Here is an 18,045-nt window from a genome sequence, read left to right as displayed (position 1 = left end):
AGGTAATCATATTAATGAATTTCTACACCAAATAATCATAGGGGCAATTCCACAGGTTGGGACAAATCATGTAACGTGAGTAACCGACACATTCCAAAGATTTGCCAGGAGCATAATAGAATTTCCCAAGTTTTGTTTTTATACAAAGGATAGTCATACTGTGTACTTTGTTGTGATACGGAGATGTTTAGTTCCTATCAATAATAATGGAGTTACAGCTCCAAGTATGAGTCAAGGTGTCTCCAAATGTAACGTGAGTAACCGTGGAATAGCCCATAGGCAGTTTTCATTATCGTGGAATGTATGAAATAACATGAGCACATTAGATAGTGTACTAAACATCCCTCAGATAGAATTTGCAGTAGACCAAATGGATTCACCCCATCCATAAAAACATGACAACTAGACCAAGTAGAAGAAACCTTTAAAGAAAAAAGGTCAATCGTGACTTCTATTCCGAGTCAGTGCATTCATCAGTGCTTAGAAGATAGACACTACCACATAGAGTACATTGATGAGAATTGTGGTTTCACTGTGAAAGTGCCGCGGTGTAGCGGTTCTGACCCTCGCCTCGTAAAAAGAGGGTCGTGTGTTCCAATCCCACCATGGTCTAGCGTCCTTTGGCAAGGTGTCAATCCACACTTTGCCACTCTCACCCAGGCGCTAATTGGGTATCGGTAGGAAGAACCGTCTTTGTAGTTGGTTTAGCAAGTGTGCATGTAACAGGCTGCTTAAAAACATGGAATCCAGTGACCAGGTAATTATTTGTGAAGTGCTTCGAGTATATAGAAGCTGATTATTATCATTAGTTATGGATAAAGTGCCCCAGTGTCCAGTACGCAGACCTTCCACGACAATAATAAGTATTCTTAGAAGGAAAAAAAAAGTATTTTTGACAAAGAGTATTTTTTAAAAATTTGTCTCAATGAATCAATCGCCAGCCTGTTGTAGTGAGAATGTGAGATTGGTGAAAAAACATGTGAAATGACCCTACATTGTACTTGAAAACTTGATGATTCATACTTGTTCCTTTCATGCAACAAGTTACTGGCCCAACCGTGATTTTTACCGGTCTCGGACTGCCGGACCGGCGCTAGTGTCACGCTTTGTGTATAATACATACTTCATGATCAGAATTTTAGAAAAAAAAGTAACAAATCATACAAAAAAAAGTATTGGTGTATTCATAGCAAAAAAGAGGAACAAATGCTCTCAAAAGGGAATGGTTGGCATGTCTGAGTATGGCTGTTGGCAGCTTTAAGTTTGATTATCAAATAACTACAAATCACCATATCTGGCAGTAAACATCACTGGTTCATCCTCGAGTTTCAAACTACACTGGACCATCTAACCCATTGAGCAATGCAGTTTTACTTTAAAGGAGAATGAAACCATTGGAACAAGAAAGCTTGTGTGAAAACAGAAAAATCAAAGAAACAGATCAACGAAAGTTTGAGAAAAATCGGACAAATAATGAGAAAGTTATGAGCATTTGAATATTGCGATCACTAATGCTATGGAGATAGCAAATTGGCAATGCGACAATGTGTGATGTCACTTGTGAACAACTCTCCCCATTACTTTAGTATATATTTCACTTGAATTGCCTCTTTTATCACATCTATCCATAAATCATGTGTTCTTTCTACATGAGGGCATGTAATACATATTTTTTAAGAATACATCATGGATAAAGAGTTTGTATCATCATAAGAAAAAGCAAAAAGAGACATTTTGAGGGTATTTTATAGTCCACCAAAGGGAAAGTTGTTCATCAGTGACATCACACATTCTTGTCGCATTGCCAATGGGAGGATCTCCATAGCATTAGTGATTGAAATATTCAAATGCTCATAACTTTCTCACTATTTGTCCGATTTTTCTCAAACTTTCTTTATTCTTATTCTTTGATTTTTCTGTTTCTACACAAGCCTATTTGTTCCGAAGGTTTCATTCCCCTTTAAACAGACCTAACAGTTGGACTGTTCATGGACTCGCAATATGGCTACCAGTAGCTTCAATCTCGATTGACGAACGACGACATGGTACCATATCAAGTTGGATTACAATATCAATGGTTCATTCTCAGATTCAAGGCTCTGTACTGCTATATTATCTCACCATTGAGCTGAGTGGTTTAACAATGCGCAGACTTGTCTTCATAGAATACAAATATGGCTCCTGGCAACTTCAGACTTGATCATCGAATGACTCCAGAGCATCATATCCAGGCAATTAACATCATCAACGGTTCTAACCTGAATTGTCGGAACATCTCACTCAGTGAGCAGCATAGTTGAACAATCCTGCAACTTGGATTCATGGAATGCAAATATGGCTGCTGACAGCTATGGTCATAATTGTCAAATGACTCCACACCAGCATATCCGGGCAATTAACAAACATGAATGGTTCTATCTAATATGTTGAACCTACTTCATTGGTGCATACAAATATGGCTGCCAGTAGCTTCAGTCTTAATTGGGTATGATCCACAGTATCGTATCTAGGCAATTAACAACATCAATGGTTAGTTCTGCAATTCATGGAGTACAAATATGGCTGCCAGTAGCTTCAGTCTTAATTGTCTATGATTCCACAGTATCGTATCGAGGCAATTAACAACATCAATGGTTAGTTATGCAATTCGTGGAGTACAAATATGGCTGCCGGCAGCTTCAGTGTTACATGTCTACGATTCATCAGCATCACATCAAGGCATTTTAAGAACAATGGGTGATTCTTGGATGCAACCCGTGAAAAAGACCGAGGTAATGATTAGTAGAATGCACAAGAGGGAATGTGAGGTAGTGAGGACATTGTCATATATCCAGAGCGTCTCTGAGCAAGCTAGCGATGTCCTTCTCGTCTTCCTTCCCATCTTCACCTGCAGTCCAATGAAAGTTATAAAAGAAACGGGGGTGTGAGTGATCACAAATAAAAAGGAGCTGAAAAAAGCTAAAGAGTGTTGAAAAAGTCTGAAATAGAAAGAGCTCCCAAAATTTTTGTACAGAGGAAAGCCAAATACAAGCTGAAATTCAGCTGAAAATCAAAACATAATAATCTGAAATCAGATAAAAATTTGAACTCTCACACCGCTGAAAAGAAATTTATGATAATAATAATAAAGTGGTTCATGATCCACAAGTCTTGCCTGATTTTGCGATCAATAAAATACTCAACACGATCTTGTAACCCCTTAATGACCTTTGACCTTCAACAACACACATATGGTATTACCCAATGATCAGTTGCATTAGTTAAAGTGGGATTAAAATTGATGCAGAAATAAAGAAAGGAGAGCAAGTTGAACAAAAAAAACTTCATAAAAGGATGGACATGACCTCATATCATTTGAACTTTCGACCCCTAGATGACCTTTGACCCCATCATCCTCATGGACACACAAGTGGTATCATTCAAGGATCATAAGTACCAAGTTTGAACAAAAAATTGAACATTTTTGTAACAGACCAACAGGAAAAGTGATTACAAACTCTCTGCCGAACTTCGTTCAAGCGAAACAAAAATAATTGTGATAAAAAAAAATAATATACTTATTCATTCAGTAGCTTTTCACACTTACTCAATCAGAAGTCTCTAAGTGCTATACAATAATGCAGCATAATAAATAATAAAAGACAATCATATTCTGAGGCACATTGTTATTATTATTACCCTGGCTTTAGCTCGAGCTGCCTCTTGTATCCACAAAATTCTAGATTTTTGCACTTATAAAAAGGAATCAAACAAAACACAACTTCATTCTATAAACCTAGGATTGCTTCTACAAATCAAACAGTGAAATGACAAAGTTTCATAGGTAAAAATACGGAAAAGTGAAATTTATGCCACTAATTTCACACTTGTTAACTGTTCATTTAAAGAACAAAAACAGATTAATTTATGGGTTATAAAAACTTATGTTTTCATTGATTTCAACTTGCGTTATACATGTATTCATATTCATCTTTGTCAAAGCATGAAAAGGAATGGAAAAATTAACATGTTTTAAGGAATAAAAACAGATTAAGTTTATGGGATATTAAATGTGAGCTATTTTCATTTATCTGGACTAATGATATGGGCCTATCCATATTCATTTTCATCAAAGCATGATGATGAATGAAAAGTTAACAAATATTGCCAATTTAAGGAATAACAAGTGGAATGCCTCTGGCCGTCTCACCTGCATCACGCGATTCAATATAGCAGCAGTGCTCACTTTGAATACTACTCTAACTCGCACAAGATGTTCAGTGATACATGGTTACTCTTATTTCCCTTTTTTATGAACTAGACCAATAAACTTACAGAGATATGATGGTTATTCAACAAAAAACCCCAACATGGCAAAAGTTCATTGACCTTACATGACCTTTGACCTTGATCATGTGACCTGAAACTCGAACAGGATGTTCAGTGATACTTGATTACTCTCATGTACAAGTTTCATGAATCAGATCCATAAACTTTCAAAGTTATGATGGTAATTCAACAGATATACCCAATTCGGCCAAAGTTCATTGACCTTTGACGTTGGTCATGTGACCTGAAACGCGCACAGGATGTTCAGTGATACTTGATTACTCTAATGTCCAAGTTTAATGAACTAGACCAATAAACTTTCAAAGTTATGATGGTAATTCAACAGATACCCCCGATTCGGCCAAAGTTCATTGACCCTAAATGACCTTTGACCTTAATCATGAGACCTGAAACTTGCACAAAACTTTCAGTGATGCTTGATTACTATTATGTCCAAGTTTCATGAATCAGATCCGTAAACTTTCAAAGTTATGATGGGAATTCAACAGATATCCCCAATTCGGCCAAAGTTCATTGACCCTAAATGACCTTTGACCTTGGTCATGTGACGTGAAACTCATGCAGGATGTTCAGTTATACTTGATTAACCTTATGTCCAAGTTTCATGAACTAGGTCCATATATTTTCTAAGTTATGATGACATTTCAAAAACTTAACCTCAGGTTAAGATTTCGATGTTGATTCCTCCAACATGGTCTAAGTTCATTGACCCTAAATGACCTTTGACCTTGGTCATGTGACATGAAATTCTAATAGGATGTTCAGTAATACTTGATTAACCTTATGGCCAAGTTTTATTAACTAGGTCCATATACTTTCTAAGTTATGACGTCATTTCAAAAACTTAACCTCAGGTTAAGATTTGATGTTGACGCCGCCGCCGCCGTCGGAAAAGCGGCGCCTATAGTCTCACTTTGCTTCGCAGGTGAGACAAAAACAGATTGATTTATGGGTTATTAAATGTTAATTCATTTGAACTAATGATATATCCATATTCATCAAATCATGATGATGAATGAAAAGTTAACAAATGTTGCAAATTTAAGGAATAAACAGATTAATTTTTATGGATTATTAAATGCTAGCTATTTTAATTCATTTCAAACTATGCTATATCCAAATTCATTTTTATCCAATCAAGATGATGAATGAAAAGTTAACAAATGTTGCCCAATTTAATGAGAAGTGGTGAAGCGGATTAATCTTAAAGTAACAAAGATGGTTGAGTTTAAAGGTATTGCTAACCTGAGAATCCTCTGGTCATCTGTTTCTCAAGCTTGAGTTTATAATTAGCACAGGATAGCATTCCTTCTTCTATAGACTGCTTGCTCACCAAGCGTATCACGCTTACCTCTCTGCCAACATCAATTCAAACATTCAAGATTTATTAAAGGACAAGTCCACCCCAACAAAAAGTTTATGTGAATAAAAAGAGAAAAATCCAACAAGCATAACACTGAAAATTTCATCAAAATCGGATGTAAAATAGGAAAGATATTAAAATTTTGCTTAATTTTGCAAAACAGTTATATGCACATCCTGGTTGGTATGCAAATGAGGAGACTGATGTCATCATCCACTCATTATTTCTTTGTATATTATTATATGAAAAATTTCTCCTCTTTGTCAAGAGAATCAATGTTCAATTCATACTTGAACAGTGGAATTAACATTGTTTTAATACTATATGGTGCAGTCAAGTTGGTCATTATTGTCAAATCTGTAAAAATGAAATATTGTATTCATAATTCAGACAATAAAAAACAAAAGAAATAGTGAGTGAGGGACATCATCGACTGTCTCATTTGCATTCACTGTTTGTGAAAAATAAGCGAAAAATTTAGAATGTTATAAATTTCTTATTTCACATCCGATTTTAATGAAATTTTCAGTGTTAATTTTTCAAATCAACATTTTACTGGGATGGACTTGACCTTTAAAGAGTGAATGTGGGAACATTGGAGGAAATAAGCATTTAGAAACAGTGCAGTTTTAGACTGTGCAACTGAAAATGTTTCCATTTTCAAAGAGAGCATGTGTTCCCCCTCCCTCTCCATTATTTTTATTGAAAAATGCTAACAGTGAGAAATGATTTTTTATCTCCTTTTTTTTAAAGTGGGTCCCCATGCTTTTTGTATAAAATCTTCCCTCCCCTGTAATTTTTTTTCTTTGAGCACTGTCCACCAGAAATGTTCGCTGGGAGTGTGAGTGGTGATAACATTTTTAAGTGGGTCCCTCCTATGTGGGGTAAACTTGGATCTGCCCTTGTTTTAAATTGACATAGATTTTGTGATGTACATGTACTCTCAATGTGCAGCTGGAAAGACATCATCGACTGTCTCATTTGCATTCACTGAGTTGTGCATATCACTGTTTTGTGAAAAATAAGCGAAACTTTAAAATGTCATTACTTTCTTATCCTAGATCCGATTTTGATGAAATTTTCAGTGTTATTCTAGTTTGACTCTTCTCTATTTATTCAAATCAAGACCTTTAAAATATATGATCTTAGCTTGAGAGCAGTCTGCAAGCACGGACTGATATTTGACACTTTTTCCAATAATTTGCCAAATGACACTTTGTCAAAACCATGTCTTGAGTGAAGACTAGACTCTCTTGTTTGTGTCATGGAAGAGAGCCAGCTAAGTGAATCTAGTCTCACTACTTAAGACTCAGCATTATGCACTGTGCAAGTTGCGAAAACTATGGGTCTGTGCATGCAGACTATCTTGACAGCTCATTGATAAAGAATTCACAAAGCAAACTGGGCCCCATCTTACAAAGAGTTACGATTGATCCAACCAATTGTAACTCTATGGAAATTTACCCACACCATAATTTCTTCTACAGAAAACTTGCAAAATGTCCTTTGTAAACAAAGAACACACCAAATTGTCAAGAAATCAGTGAACTTATGAATATACAATTATATTTAGAAATTTTTATAAAGGACCATGCATTTAATATGTTGACTTTGCTGGCTTTCCATAGTTGCGATTGATCCGATCAATCATAACTTTTTGTAAGACGGGCCCCTGGTCATACACATCCCATGAACAAATAAGCAAATTTACAACAAATCATGGAAATTATTGAATGCATCATTAACATTTCAATTCATATGGTTAATTGGGATATTGGTTTGGAAAGTTCTTTGGGAATACATAAATATATTTTGGAAAAATCGTTCAGAACTGAACTTTGTAAGAACAGTGCTTCAATATGATGTTATAAGTGGTTCAATACCCGATGATCAAATAAGCAAAATTACAACAAGTCATAAAATCATAAAAAGAATTGCACATATCAATAAGATTTATAATAATAATATGTCTATTTATATAGCGCAGTTACTATGTGCATATACTCAACTGCGCTTTGATACTTGTTATCATATTATTACCACGGCTGTAGCTCAGTTGCTATATTAATAGGCGCTTAAGCGTTCAAGGAAAAATCCTTCCGGGGACCCATTCACCTCACCTGGGTCGAGTGCAGCACAATGAGGATAAATTTCTTGCCGTAGGATTTTACGGGCTGGGATTCAAACCCTTGACCCTCTGTTTCAAAGTCAGGAGACTAATCCACTGGGCCACAACGCTCCAAACTTACAACAGCGTATCAAAAGCGTATCAATAAAACAAGGGAGATTATTGTTAAGTGTAAGCCCCCATTATTTCATTGAATATCACCCATTGGGTAAAGAGATTATAGAGGTTTAATTCCTGCCTCTTTTCACTGTAACTACCTTCACGCCATTCATTCAATTGGATTTTCAAATTTTTAAGAAACCTACCTCCTTTGTCCGACTCTATGACAACGATCTTCGGCCTGTTTGTCATTGTAGGGATTGAAGTCTATGTCGTGAAGAATGACTGTGTTAGCTGCAGTCAAGTTGATCCCGACGCCACCGGCTTTCGTTGACAGCATGAAGATGAAGACGGACTCGTCCTCGTTAAACTTGTCCATCAGCTCCGCTCTGTTGGCCACAAATAACAATGTACCAATCAATCACTGAGCAAAGTTTATGACCCGAATTCACAAAGGTGATTTTGAAAATCCATGGTTGAATCCATGGTTTATGCAGATTTCCTGTAGAAATTATGGCTAATTTAGTGCGTATGGGGTACGTGTACAAAAAATGCCCAATGATGATGTGCGCTTTTGTCACAGTGAGCCAAATTGATGTTGTTACCGTGGTTAGAAACGCTATGTTATTCCACTGTTTGAAGAGTGAACTCATCAATTCAAAACAGTGGATTTAGTGCGTATGGGGTACGTGTACAAAAAGTGCCCAATGATGATGCGCGCTTTTGAGTGAGCCAAATTGATGTTGTTACCGTGGTTAGAAACGCTATGTTATTCCACTGTTTGAAGAGTGAACTCATCAATTCAAAACAGTGGATTTAGTGCGTATGGGGTACGTGTACAAAAAATGGATAAAATAATGTGGATAACCATGGCAACAGGCATCAATTTGGCGCACTGTAACAAAAGCGCGCATCATCATGGGACATTTTTTAATATACGCGGTTAAATAAGCATAATTTGTACAGGAAATTTGCATAAACCATGGACTAAACTGTGAGTATTCAAAACCACCTTTGTGAATTTCGGGCCTATAATGCTAGAAGAAGTAGAAGTAATCCAGGTTTACATCGCGTTTAGTTCACCTCACACTCACAGAAATGAGCTTTAACCTAACCCTCCTACTCTCGAATACTTGCTTCTTCCGTTGCCCCATCTGACCAGCCACCTTGAACTCAAGCACCCTTCTAAAATCATGATAAATAATTAATAATAATTTATATAGCGCCATCTATCTCAAAATAATCTATTCCAAGGTAGGTGTATTGTTATTATCATTATTACCTCGGCTTTAGCTTGAGTTGCCTTTCAGCGCTCAGAGCATTCAAGAAATTTATCCTGCCAGGTACCCATTCACCTCACCTGGGTCGAGTGCAACGGTAAATTTCTTGCTGAAGGAAAGCACGCAATGGGGTGGAGACAAACCCACGTCCCTGTGATTGAAAGACAAGATTCGTAACCACGCCATCCTCAACAGATGTCACTATCAAAATGCTCTCTCCGCCTGCAATCAAATGACTTGCGATTAATTAGAAATTTGCGCTTGATTCCAGCATAGGCCTAAGCCATATTTGTAAATTAAACATTTTCAGCCTGCAAGCTGATTGCTTGACATGTTTTTTTTTTTTAAATAAAACAATTGTTTATTTCACTATCTATCTATCTATCTATCTATCCACTATCCACAATCCCATATCAATCCATCCATTTATCAATACATATATTTATCCACCCACCCATCCATTTATCCTTCCTTCCTCCATCCATCCATCCATCCATCCACCCACCCACCCACCCATCCACCCACCCACCCATCCACCCACCCATCCACCCACCCATCCATCCATCCATCCATCCATCCATCTATCCATCCATCCATCCTACCATCCTTCATAAAAACAGAGCTCTGACCTGTCTTGGACTGGTGTCTGTCCGTCCATACGTACAAACCGATGCCCTCTGATGTTCAGATACTCTTCTACTATATCTAGAACCATCACAAATTGGCTGAACAATAGAACTCGACTTCCCTGTTAACATAGAAAATCATCAAAAAAAGAGAGAAAATAATTTATTGATTTTTAATACACGCACAATCACATCAACAATATCCCAAAGCTAGTTCACTGAAAACAAGCACACCATGCAGTTCATATACAGAGTTTTATAGACTTTGACATTGTAGGTGAGGGCTTCATTTTGTAATTTTTGCAAGGTTTTCATTACAACAGAGGCATTTACAGATTTCTAAGACACTTCGGCAAGGTTTAAACTGGTGAAATTTGCAAAACAAACAAACACCCCCAAGGAAACAAAAATAAAAGAAAAGATCATGCACAATGGCTGCACTGGGGTGAGGTGCAGGTCTAATTTTTCTTTTGCAATGAGGAAAATAAAATAGTAAAAGATCATGAAATGGCACAGACCTACACATAAGTGGTTTATATCAAGGTTGCAGGTTTAGTCTCACCGTGGGGACTGCGGAATCAATCAACAGAACAGTTGTGTTACATCGTGGTTAAAGATATTCTTACCTAGGACATGGAACTACCCAGAATTTGGGACCAGGTCCCAGTCTTGTTCATACTCAAAACATATTCTATGAAGATCATAATCACTATGATCTCTGGTTTACCTATTCTTTAAGCTCAATGAATTTCTTATCTAGGACCTGGAACTTTGCAGCTTGCAGGGACAGTTCCTAGTCTAGTTCGTATTCCCTCAAAGCCCCAAACCTGTAGTACAGTCAATGAAGCTAAATTATAAATAAGATCCCTAGACTTACCTGTTCTTTAAGCTCAGCGAGCATCATATCAAGGAGCTGGAACTTTCCAGACTGCAAGAACAGTTCCTAGTCTAGTTCGTACTCCCTCAAAGCCCCTAACTTGTAGTACAGTCAATGAAGCTCATAATAAATATGCTCTCTAAACTTACCTGTTCTTTAAGCTCAGCAAGCATCTTATCAAGGAGCTGGAACTTCCCAGACTGCAGGACCAGCCCCTGGTCTAGTTCGTACTCCCTCAAAACCCCCAACTCACAGAACACTTAATGAAGCTTAAAATAAATATGACTTACCTGTTCTTTAAGCTCAGCAAGCATCTTATATAGGAGCTGGAACTTTCCAGACTGCAGGAACAGTTCCTTGTCTAGTTCGTACTCCCTGAAAGCCCCTAACTTGTAGTACAGTCAATGAAGCTCATAATAAATATGCTCTCTAGACTTACCTGTTCTTTAAGCTCAGCGAGCATCTTATCTAGGAGCTGGAACTTCCCAGACTGCAGGACCAGCTCCTGGTCTAGTCTGTACTCACGCAGGACCCCATACTCATGGCACAGTCTATGAAGCTCGTAATCACTCATCACCTCCATGTCTTCATAGATGTATTCTTCATTGGCATCATAATGGGTTGGCTCCTGTCATAGATGAAGTCAAGATCAAGTTAAGATTAAGTCAAATTTAAGTCAAGATTATGTTAAGATTAAATTAGGATTAAGTCAAGATTAAGTCAATGTTTAGTTCAGATTAAGGATTAAGTTTTGATTTAAGACTTATTCAAAACTAAGTTAAGATCAAGCCTACACTGATTTAAGATTAAGTCAAAGGTCATTTCAATATTATCTAACATCCACACCCTAGGAGAGAAAGATAAAGGAGGGAAAAGAGAAAAGTAACAAGAATAAGAACATGTCTCCTCTTTCATGGTCAATGAAAATAAGAAAAAAATATCCTGGGGTCTCATACTAGAAAGAGATAAAGACACTGGAAAAACAATGTATACTTCATTCCTTAAACGAAGATTATCATCTGGAATTTGACACCATTTAGATACAAATTACCCATAGTAGAATGATATTCATGACTAGCAGTTGCCATGCAATGTGACTGGAAAATGCCTGATGTCAAAGTCATAATCTTACTTTCCCCATCTTGACAGTTGCCCGGGGCTAAAAAGACTTGGCTGTACACTTTGTTGGGACACCTAGGCCCCCCCCCCCCATTTCATAAAGGACTTGCACCCGTTGTAACTTTGCCATTACGGCAAAACCATGAAAACCTTGATTGCGATCGGCTGCCGAGCCCTGTTACCATGGTAATTGCCATTACAGTAAAGTCACCAGAGTTGCAAGTCCTTTATGAAACAGGCCCCTGGTTTGCTATGTCTCTGTCACAGGCATTTTCAATGCTTTTCACAGAGTCTGTGGTCAGCGAATTTAAATGACATAACAGTGGCCTGTTACATACAAATTGCCTATAATAACATATCAACAATTACAGTTAAAAGCTACTGAAATCATCCAATTTGATTGGCTGATAATAGATTTGTAAAAGAAATGTGCATTTGTTATCATAACAAGTCTTCATGAAAACGAGACCCTGGCCAACCTACCTCCAGCATGAGCTTGGCCATTTTCCTGATCTTCTCGTTGTCATAGTGACGCCTCAGAAGCAGGGGATGGTTCGCTTGCTTCCGTAATTCCATCATGGCAGACGACATCTTGCCTCGTTTGAATCCACAGACTTTGAGGTCTTTGGAAATGGAGGCAACAAGTTTGGTGTAACCTTCCCTCTGGTCCGCTGTCATCTCAACATGCTCGATGCTCTCCTTCTTCTTCGGTAGCTGGCTCAGTACCTGGAGGTGTTTCACAAAGCGTTAAGTATGACTTAGGGGGTGTTGCAAAAAATATATGCAATCAATCGCAAATATCCTGTTGCAATTTTACAAGTGATAGATCTATTTAAGCTGTAGCAAATCAGATTACACTCCTTGTTTCATGGAGCAGATTAGCAATCAATTGCAAATTTGCAATCAATTGCATGGCATATGCTTGATTTCGGGAACGAAAATAGACTTGCAACGCCCTATTAGAGTCATGCTGAAATTTGCCCGCTTTGTTCGACAAGAGCAACACACAGCAAGCTACCGACTTTGACTCAATCCACATTTCATTCACAATACACACAGAGTGTATTAACCCTAAGAGGACTGGGGGGAGTCCATGATGGCCCCTTCCTCAACGCTTCGCACGATATTTCCGAAACACAAAAAGATAGTGCCGCAAAATTTTACGACTTTTTCTTTGGAGTCTTGTAAAACTTTTAAGATCGAATTTGCGACATAAGGGTACAGAATCGCGACGCCAAACAACTTTTTACGAGACAATGTCATGCCGAAAATGGCTCATTTTTATGGGAGAGATGAAATTAATTTAAGGGCGATTATTTTCGTTCTAATTGGTCTGCATAATTATTTAAGGGTTTAATTTAGTTGTTTAATGATTTGTAATATTGGAAATAAAACAAATGAATGCCTTTAACACATGCAACTCAGAATTTTAGTGCGACTCTAAAAGCCATCACGCACCTTATGTTTGGTCTGCGACTAGATTTTGGGATAAAGCGACGGAACATTTATGCCGAATTTCTCGATATGGAAGTACTTACTCAGCAAATTTCTAGATAATTCTACAGTACAATATGTTCAGATTCATGACAATAGCACCGTTCTTAGTAGAATAGATCAAAAGTGAATTAAATATCTAATCACAATGACTTCACAGCAATCGTGCGACAGGCTCAGAGCTGCCAACCTGAACAAGAACATTTCAGTATTTTTTTAAAGCTGAAAATCAGTATTTTGGCGAGGAAATCAGTATTTTCAAAGAAATACCATAGGACAACACATAAAACTGAAGCTTTAGAAATCAGTATTTTACATAAAACCACCAGTATTCTTCTCACTTTTCAGTACTGAATACTGAAAATCCATACTACTTGGTAGCTCTGCAGGCTATTACTTGTAACAAATTTGACCTTTTCTCCAGATTAAGGGTTTGCAATCATGCATATGTTCTGTATTGGTATTCTAAGCCTTAATTCTAACCTCACATAAAAATATTCACATTCCCAAATAAGCATTCACATTTTCAGAAAATAAGAAAAATAAGATTTATTCCAAAATCGGATCGTAGACCATTCACAAGGTGTATGGTGGCCTTAGTTATACCGGTGATGGCAGCTCGAGCTAAAGCCGGGGTAATAATAGCAGCGCTTTGTATCCACAGGCAAAAGGCGCTTTATAAATACCGCTATTATTATTATTATACTTAAGTGCAATAGGACAGGTCCATCCCTACAAAAAGTTGAAAAATCCAACAAGTATTCTCATCAAAATCGGATGTAAACTAAGTTATGACAATTTTAGATTTTTGCTTAATTCAACAAAACAGTCATATGCACATCCTTGTCTCTATGCAAATGAGGGGATTAATGATGCCATTCACTTGCTTTTTCTTTTGTAGTTTATGATCTAAAATACAAAATATTTCAAATTTAACCTCATTGTCATGTGAAAGAAAGTCTTATTCCTCCCTGAACATGGAGAATGACCATTGTTCTAACATCTGATGGTTCAGTCAAGTTAGTCCTCTAACGTAAAATGTGTAAAAATTGAAAGATTGTATAATTCAACAATAAAAAAAACAAGAAACAGTGAGTGAGGGACATCATCATCTCTCTTTTTTGAATGTCACTGAATTGTTCATGTAACTATTTTGTGACAAATAAGCGAAGCTTTGAAAGTATCACAACTTTCTTATTTTACATCAGATTTTCATGAAACTTTTAGCATTAAGCTTGCAGAATTTTTCTCTATTGATTCAAATTAACACATTATTCTGGGGTGGACCTGACCTTTAAATCTTTGTGAAACACCCTCCCCTGGTGTTCTTACATCAGCCTTGATCCTTCGTAGAACAAACGGTTGCATGATCTGCTTGGCGTGGGCGATCCTCTCCATCTCGTAGCTACTCTGCTCGTGAGGGTTGCCCGTCTTTTGTTTCTACGGAGAAGACAAGAGAACAAAGTATGTGTCTAGTTTCGTATAACTTGTTATAACAACAGGTTTGCAATAGCAGTTATAGGCTACTGAAATCCTCCAATCTGATTGGCTAATGGTAAATTTTTTACAGAAATTGGGCATCCACAGAATTAGGGAATTCCACACATTTTCATGGAAAACCGTAATTCAATTCAATCGAATTTATTAATAATTCATAAAATGCAAATTAGACACATACAATAAAATGTGTATGGGAATCATAACAAAAGCCTATTGCTTGCTAAACAGTGACCCCCTTACATACAAAACATACAATATGACATGGTAAATCAAGAACTTAAAGGAACAATGTAAATTACAATTCAATTACAATTAATGCAGTGAAAATAAAATAAAAATAAAATCTGATAAAACAAAACCGCGAATGACTGAGAAATCTACCCATTAAATCTGTGAACAGGGCTAAGCATGGGTTTGCCAACATTTATCTGCTGAAAAACTTGAGTTTTTCTAAGATTTTCACTATTTACAATTGCTTAATAGTTTGTACATGACAGCAAATAACACCAAATATGTAATTTTGAACAATGAAAAACAACTGATTTATCATACTATCATGATTACTTTATCAATTTTTTTTTACATTTGCAAGAGCCTACAGAAATTACTTGAATATTTTTATAAATAATTCAAGAAAAGTAAAACTGGACAAAAGCCTACAGGAATTATTTGAACATTTCACATCAATAACAACGTAACAGGGCAAGATGAACTATGCAGCATATCCATTTACCTCACCAGGGTTGATTGCAGCACAATGTGGGTAAATCTCTTGCTGAAAGAAAAAAATCATGGCTTGGAATAGGACCTACATCCCTCAGATTGAAAGACGAGTGTCTTAACCACAACACCATGGTATCCCTAATCAAGATTCCTCACAGACATCACTAATACCTTGGTCACATTTGCTCTACGGCGGCCGTACGGCGAGTCGAAAACAGCCGTTTCATTCATTTTTATTCAAACCACCTATATATTTAGCTGGTACAAAATGTTAAAACGGCTGGTTTCGACTCGCCGTACGGCCGCCGTAAAACAAATGTGACCATGGTATTACCTTCATACTAAAAACTCTCGTGAGATCGTTTGCCTTGCCACTGAACATCTTTGGCAGGGTGAATGCCAATACCGAGATGAGCTCTTGAAGATTGTTTTGTAGAGGGGTTCCGGTCAGAAGTAGCCTCTTTTCAGCCTAAAATATAAAGAAGGAAAAAGTTCAATTCTCTCTTGGAGGGTGTTTTGGAGAGAGGAACCTGCAAGTAATAGCCTCTTTTTGGAGAGATAATTAAGAATGTCACTCAGTTACATTCTCTCTTTAGAGAAAGTTGTTTTGGTGGTTGTTTACAAGAGAAGCGCCAGTAAGCAGTCTCTTTGAAATTATTAAATAATAAAGAAATACATGTAGAATGATACATGCTAGTTTCAATCCTTTAGTTGTTTTTATAGAGGGGTGCCACCCAGTAGTAGCCTCTTTTCAGCCTAAAATACAATGAAGGAGAAAGTTTAATTCAATCTTAAAGGTTGTTTTGGAGAGAGGAACCTGTAAGTAATAGCCTCTTTTCAGATTGATATATAGTTAAGAATATCAGTTACATTCTCTCTTTAGAGAAAGTTGTTTTGGTGGTTGTTAATAAGTACCGATCACTTTGCAACTTAATAAATGATAAAGAATTAGAATGATGCATGTTAGTGGTGCCACTCAGTTATAGCCCTTTTTCAGCCTAATACATAACACAGGTGGCTAGTTACTCATGTATAAAACATAGACTAAAACCATGTTTTGAACACTTAAAGGGGTGTTAGACTGAATGAGAATTAGACTATTATGCAGTGAAGACCAAATGGGTAGGCAATGTGGTATTACACTATCTGAGAATTTATGGTTGGTTTATAAAATCACCAACAAAAATAGGCTGACTTGCATTGAATAAACAAAATATGACAATTCAATGATGGAAAGATATAACAATAAACAAGTGGAATGCCTCTGGCTGTCTCACCTGCATCACGTGATTCAACATAGCAGCAGTGGTGCTGGCTTTGAAAACTCCTATAACTCGCACAAGATGTTCAGGTTACTCTTATTCCCACGTTTTATGAACTAGACCAATACATTTACAGAGATAGGATGGTAATTCAACAAATACCCCGAATGTGGCCAAAATTCATTGACCTCACATGACCTTTGACCTTGATCACGTGACCTGAAACTTGCACAGGATATTCAGTGATACTTGATTACTCTTTTGTCCAAGTTTCAAAAGTCAAATCAATAAACTTGCAAAGTTATGATGGTAATTCCACAGATACCCCCATTATGGCCAAGTTCATTGACCTTTGACCTTGGTCATGTGACCTAAAATGTGCACAGGATGTTCAGTGATACTTGATTACTCTTATGTCCAAGTTTTATGAACTAGACCAACATACTTTCAAAGTTATGATGGTAATTCAACAAATACCCCCAATTCGGCCAAAGTCTATTGACCCTAAATGACCTTTGACCTTGATCATGTGACCTGAAACTTGCACAGGATGTTCAGTGATACTTGATTACTATTATGTCCAAGTTTCATGAATCAGATCCAAAAACTTTAAAAGTTTTGATTGTAATTCAATAGATACCCCCAAATTGGCCAAAGTTCATTGACCCCAAATGACCTTTGACCTTGGTCATGTGACGTGAAACTCATGCAGGATGTTTGGTGATACTTGATTAACCTTATGTCCAAGTTTAATGACCTAGGTCCATATATTTCCTAAGTTATGATGACATTTCAAAAACTTAACCTCAGGTTAAGATTTTGATGTTGATTCCCCCAACATGGTCTAAGTTCTTTGACCCTAAATGACCTTTGACCCTTGGTCATGTGACATGAAACTCTAATAGGATGTTCAGTCATACTTGATTAACCTTATGGCCAAGTTTCATGAACTAGGTCCATATACTTTCAAAGTTATGATGTCATTTCAAAAACTTAACATCAGGTTAAGATTTGATGTTGACGCACCTCCGCCGTCGGAAAAGCAGCGCCTATAGTCTCACTCTGCTATGCAGGTGAGACAAAAACTATAAATGCCCTTTTTTTTAGTAAAAGGACAAACACATTGGGTGATTTCAAGTCCGGTGTTGGCCTTGGTGTTAGTGTTGGTGTTGAAATTTTGATTGCTTCCTCTAGCTCCAAAAAACTTATTCAGAGTTTGTAAAACTGTTCCAGATCACATTATTG

The 18,045-nt window shown here is 37.0% G+C and overlaps 1 protein-coding gene across 2 annotated transcripts in view; it reads right to left on the bottom strand.

Annotated features, from left to right (window-relative positions):
* Positions 1-1,893: 1,893 nt before the first annotated feature.
* LOC121414383 (SWI/SNF-related matrix-associated actin-dependent regulator of chromatin subfamily A containing DEAD/H box 1A-like) overlaps positions 1,894-18,045 on the bottom strand; it is a 33,547-nt gene continuing 17,395 nt past the window's right edge. For both annotated transcript variants that reach the window (XM_041607539.1, XM_041607540.1), the window contains 8 exons: positions 15,873-16,007; positions 14,648-14,755; positions 12,305-12,547; positions 11,142-11,330; positions 9,829-9,947; positions 8,126-8,308; positions 5,575-5,684; positions 1,894-2,887 (listed from right to left, as the gene is read on the bottom strand). In XM_041607539.1, coding sequence (XP_041463473.1) covers positions 2,823-2,887; positions 5,575-5,684; positions 8,126-8,308; positions 9,829-9,947; positions 11,142-11,330; positions 12,305-12,547; positions 14,648-14,755; positions 15,873-16,007 — 1,152 coding nt within the window. In that variant the 3' untranslated portion in view covers positions 1,894-2,822. The remainder of the gene's footprint in view (positions 2,888-5,574; positions 5,685-8,125; positions 8,309-9,828; positions 9,948-11,141; positions 11,331-12,304; positions 12,548-14,647; positions 14,756-15,872; positions 16,008-18,045) is intronic.

The sequence above is a fragment of the Lytechinus variegatus genome, chromosome 4 (genome assembly GCF_018143015.1).
Source record: "Lytechinus variegatus isolate NC3 chromosome 4, Lvar_3.0, whole genome shotgun sequence".
NCBI lineage: Eukaryota > Metazoa > Echinodermata > Echinoidea > Temnopleuroida > Toxopneustidae > Lytechinus > Lytechinus variegatus.
This window is presented reverse-complemented; position numbering and strand designations above follow the sequence as displayed.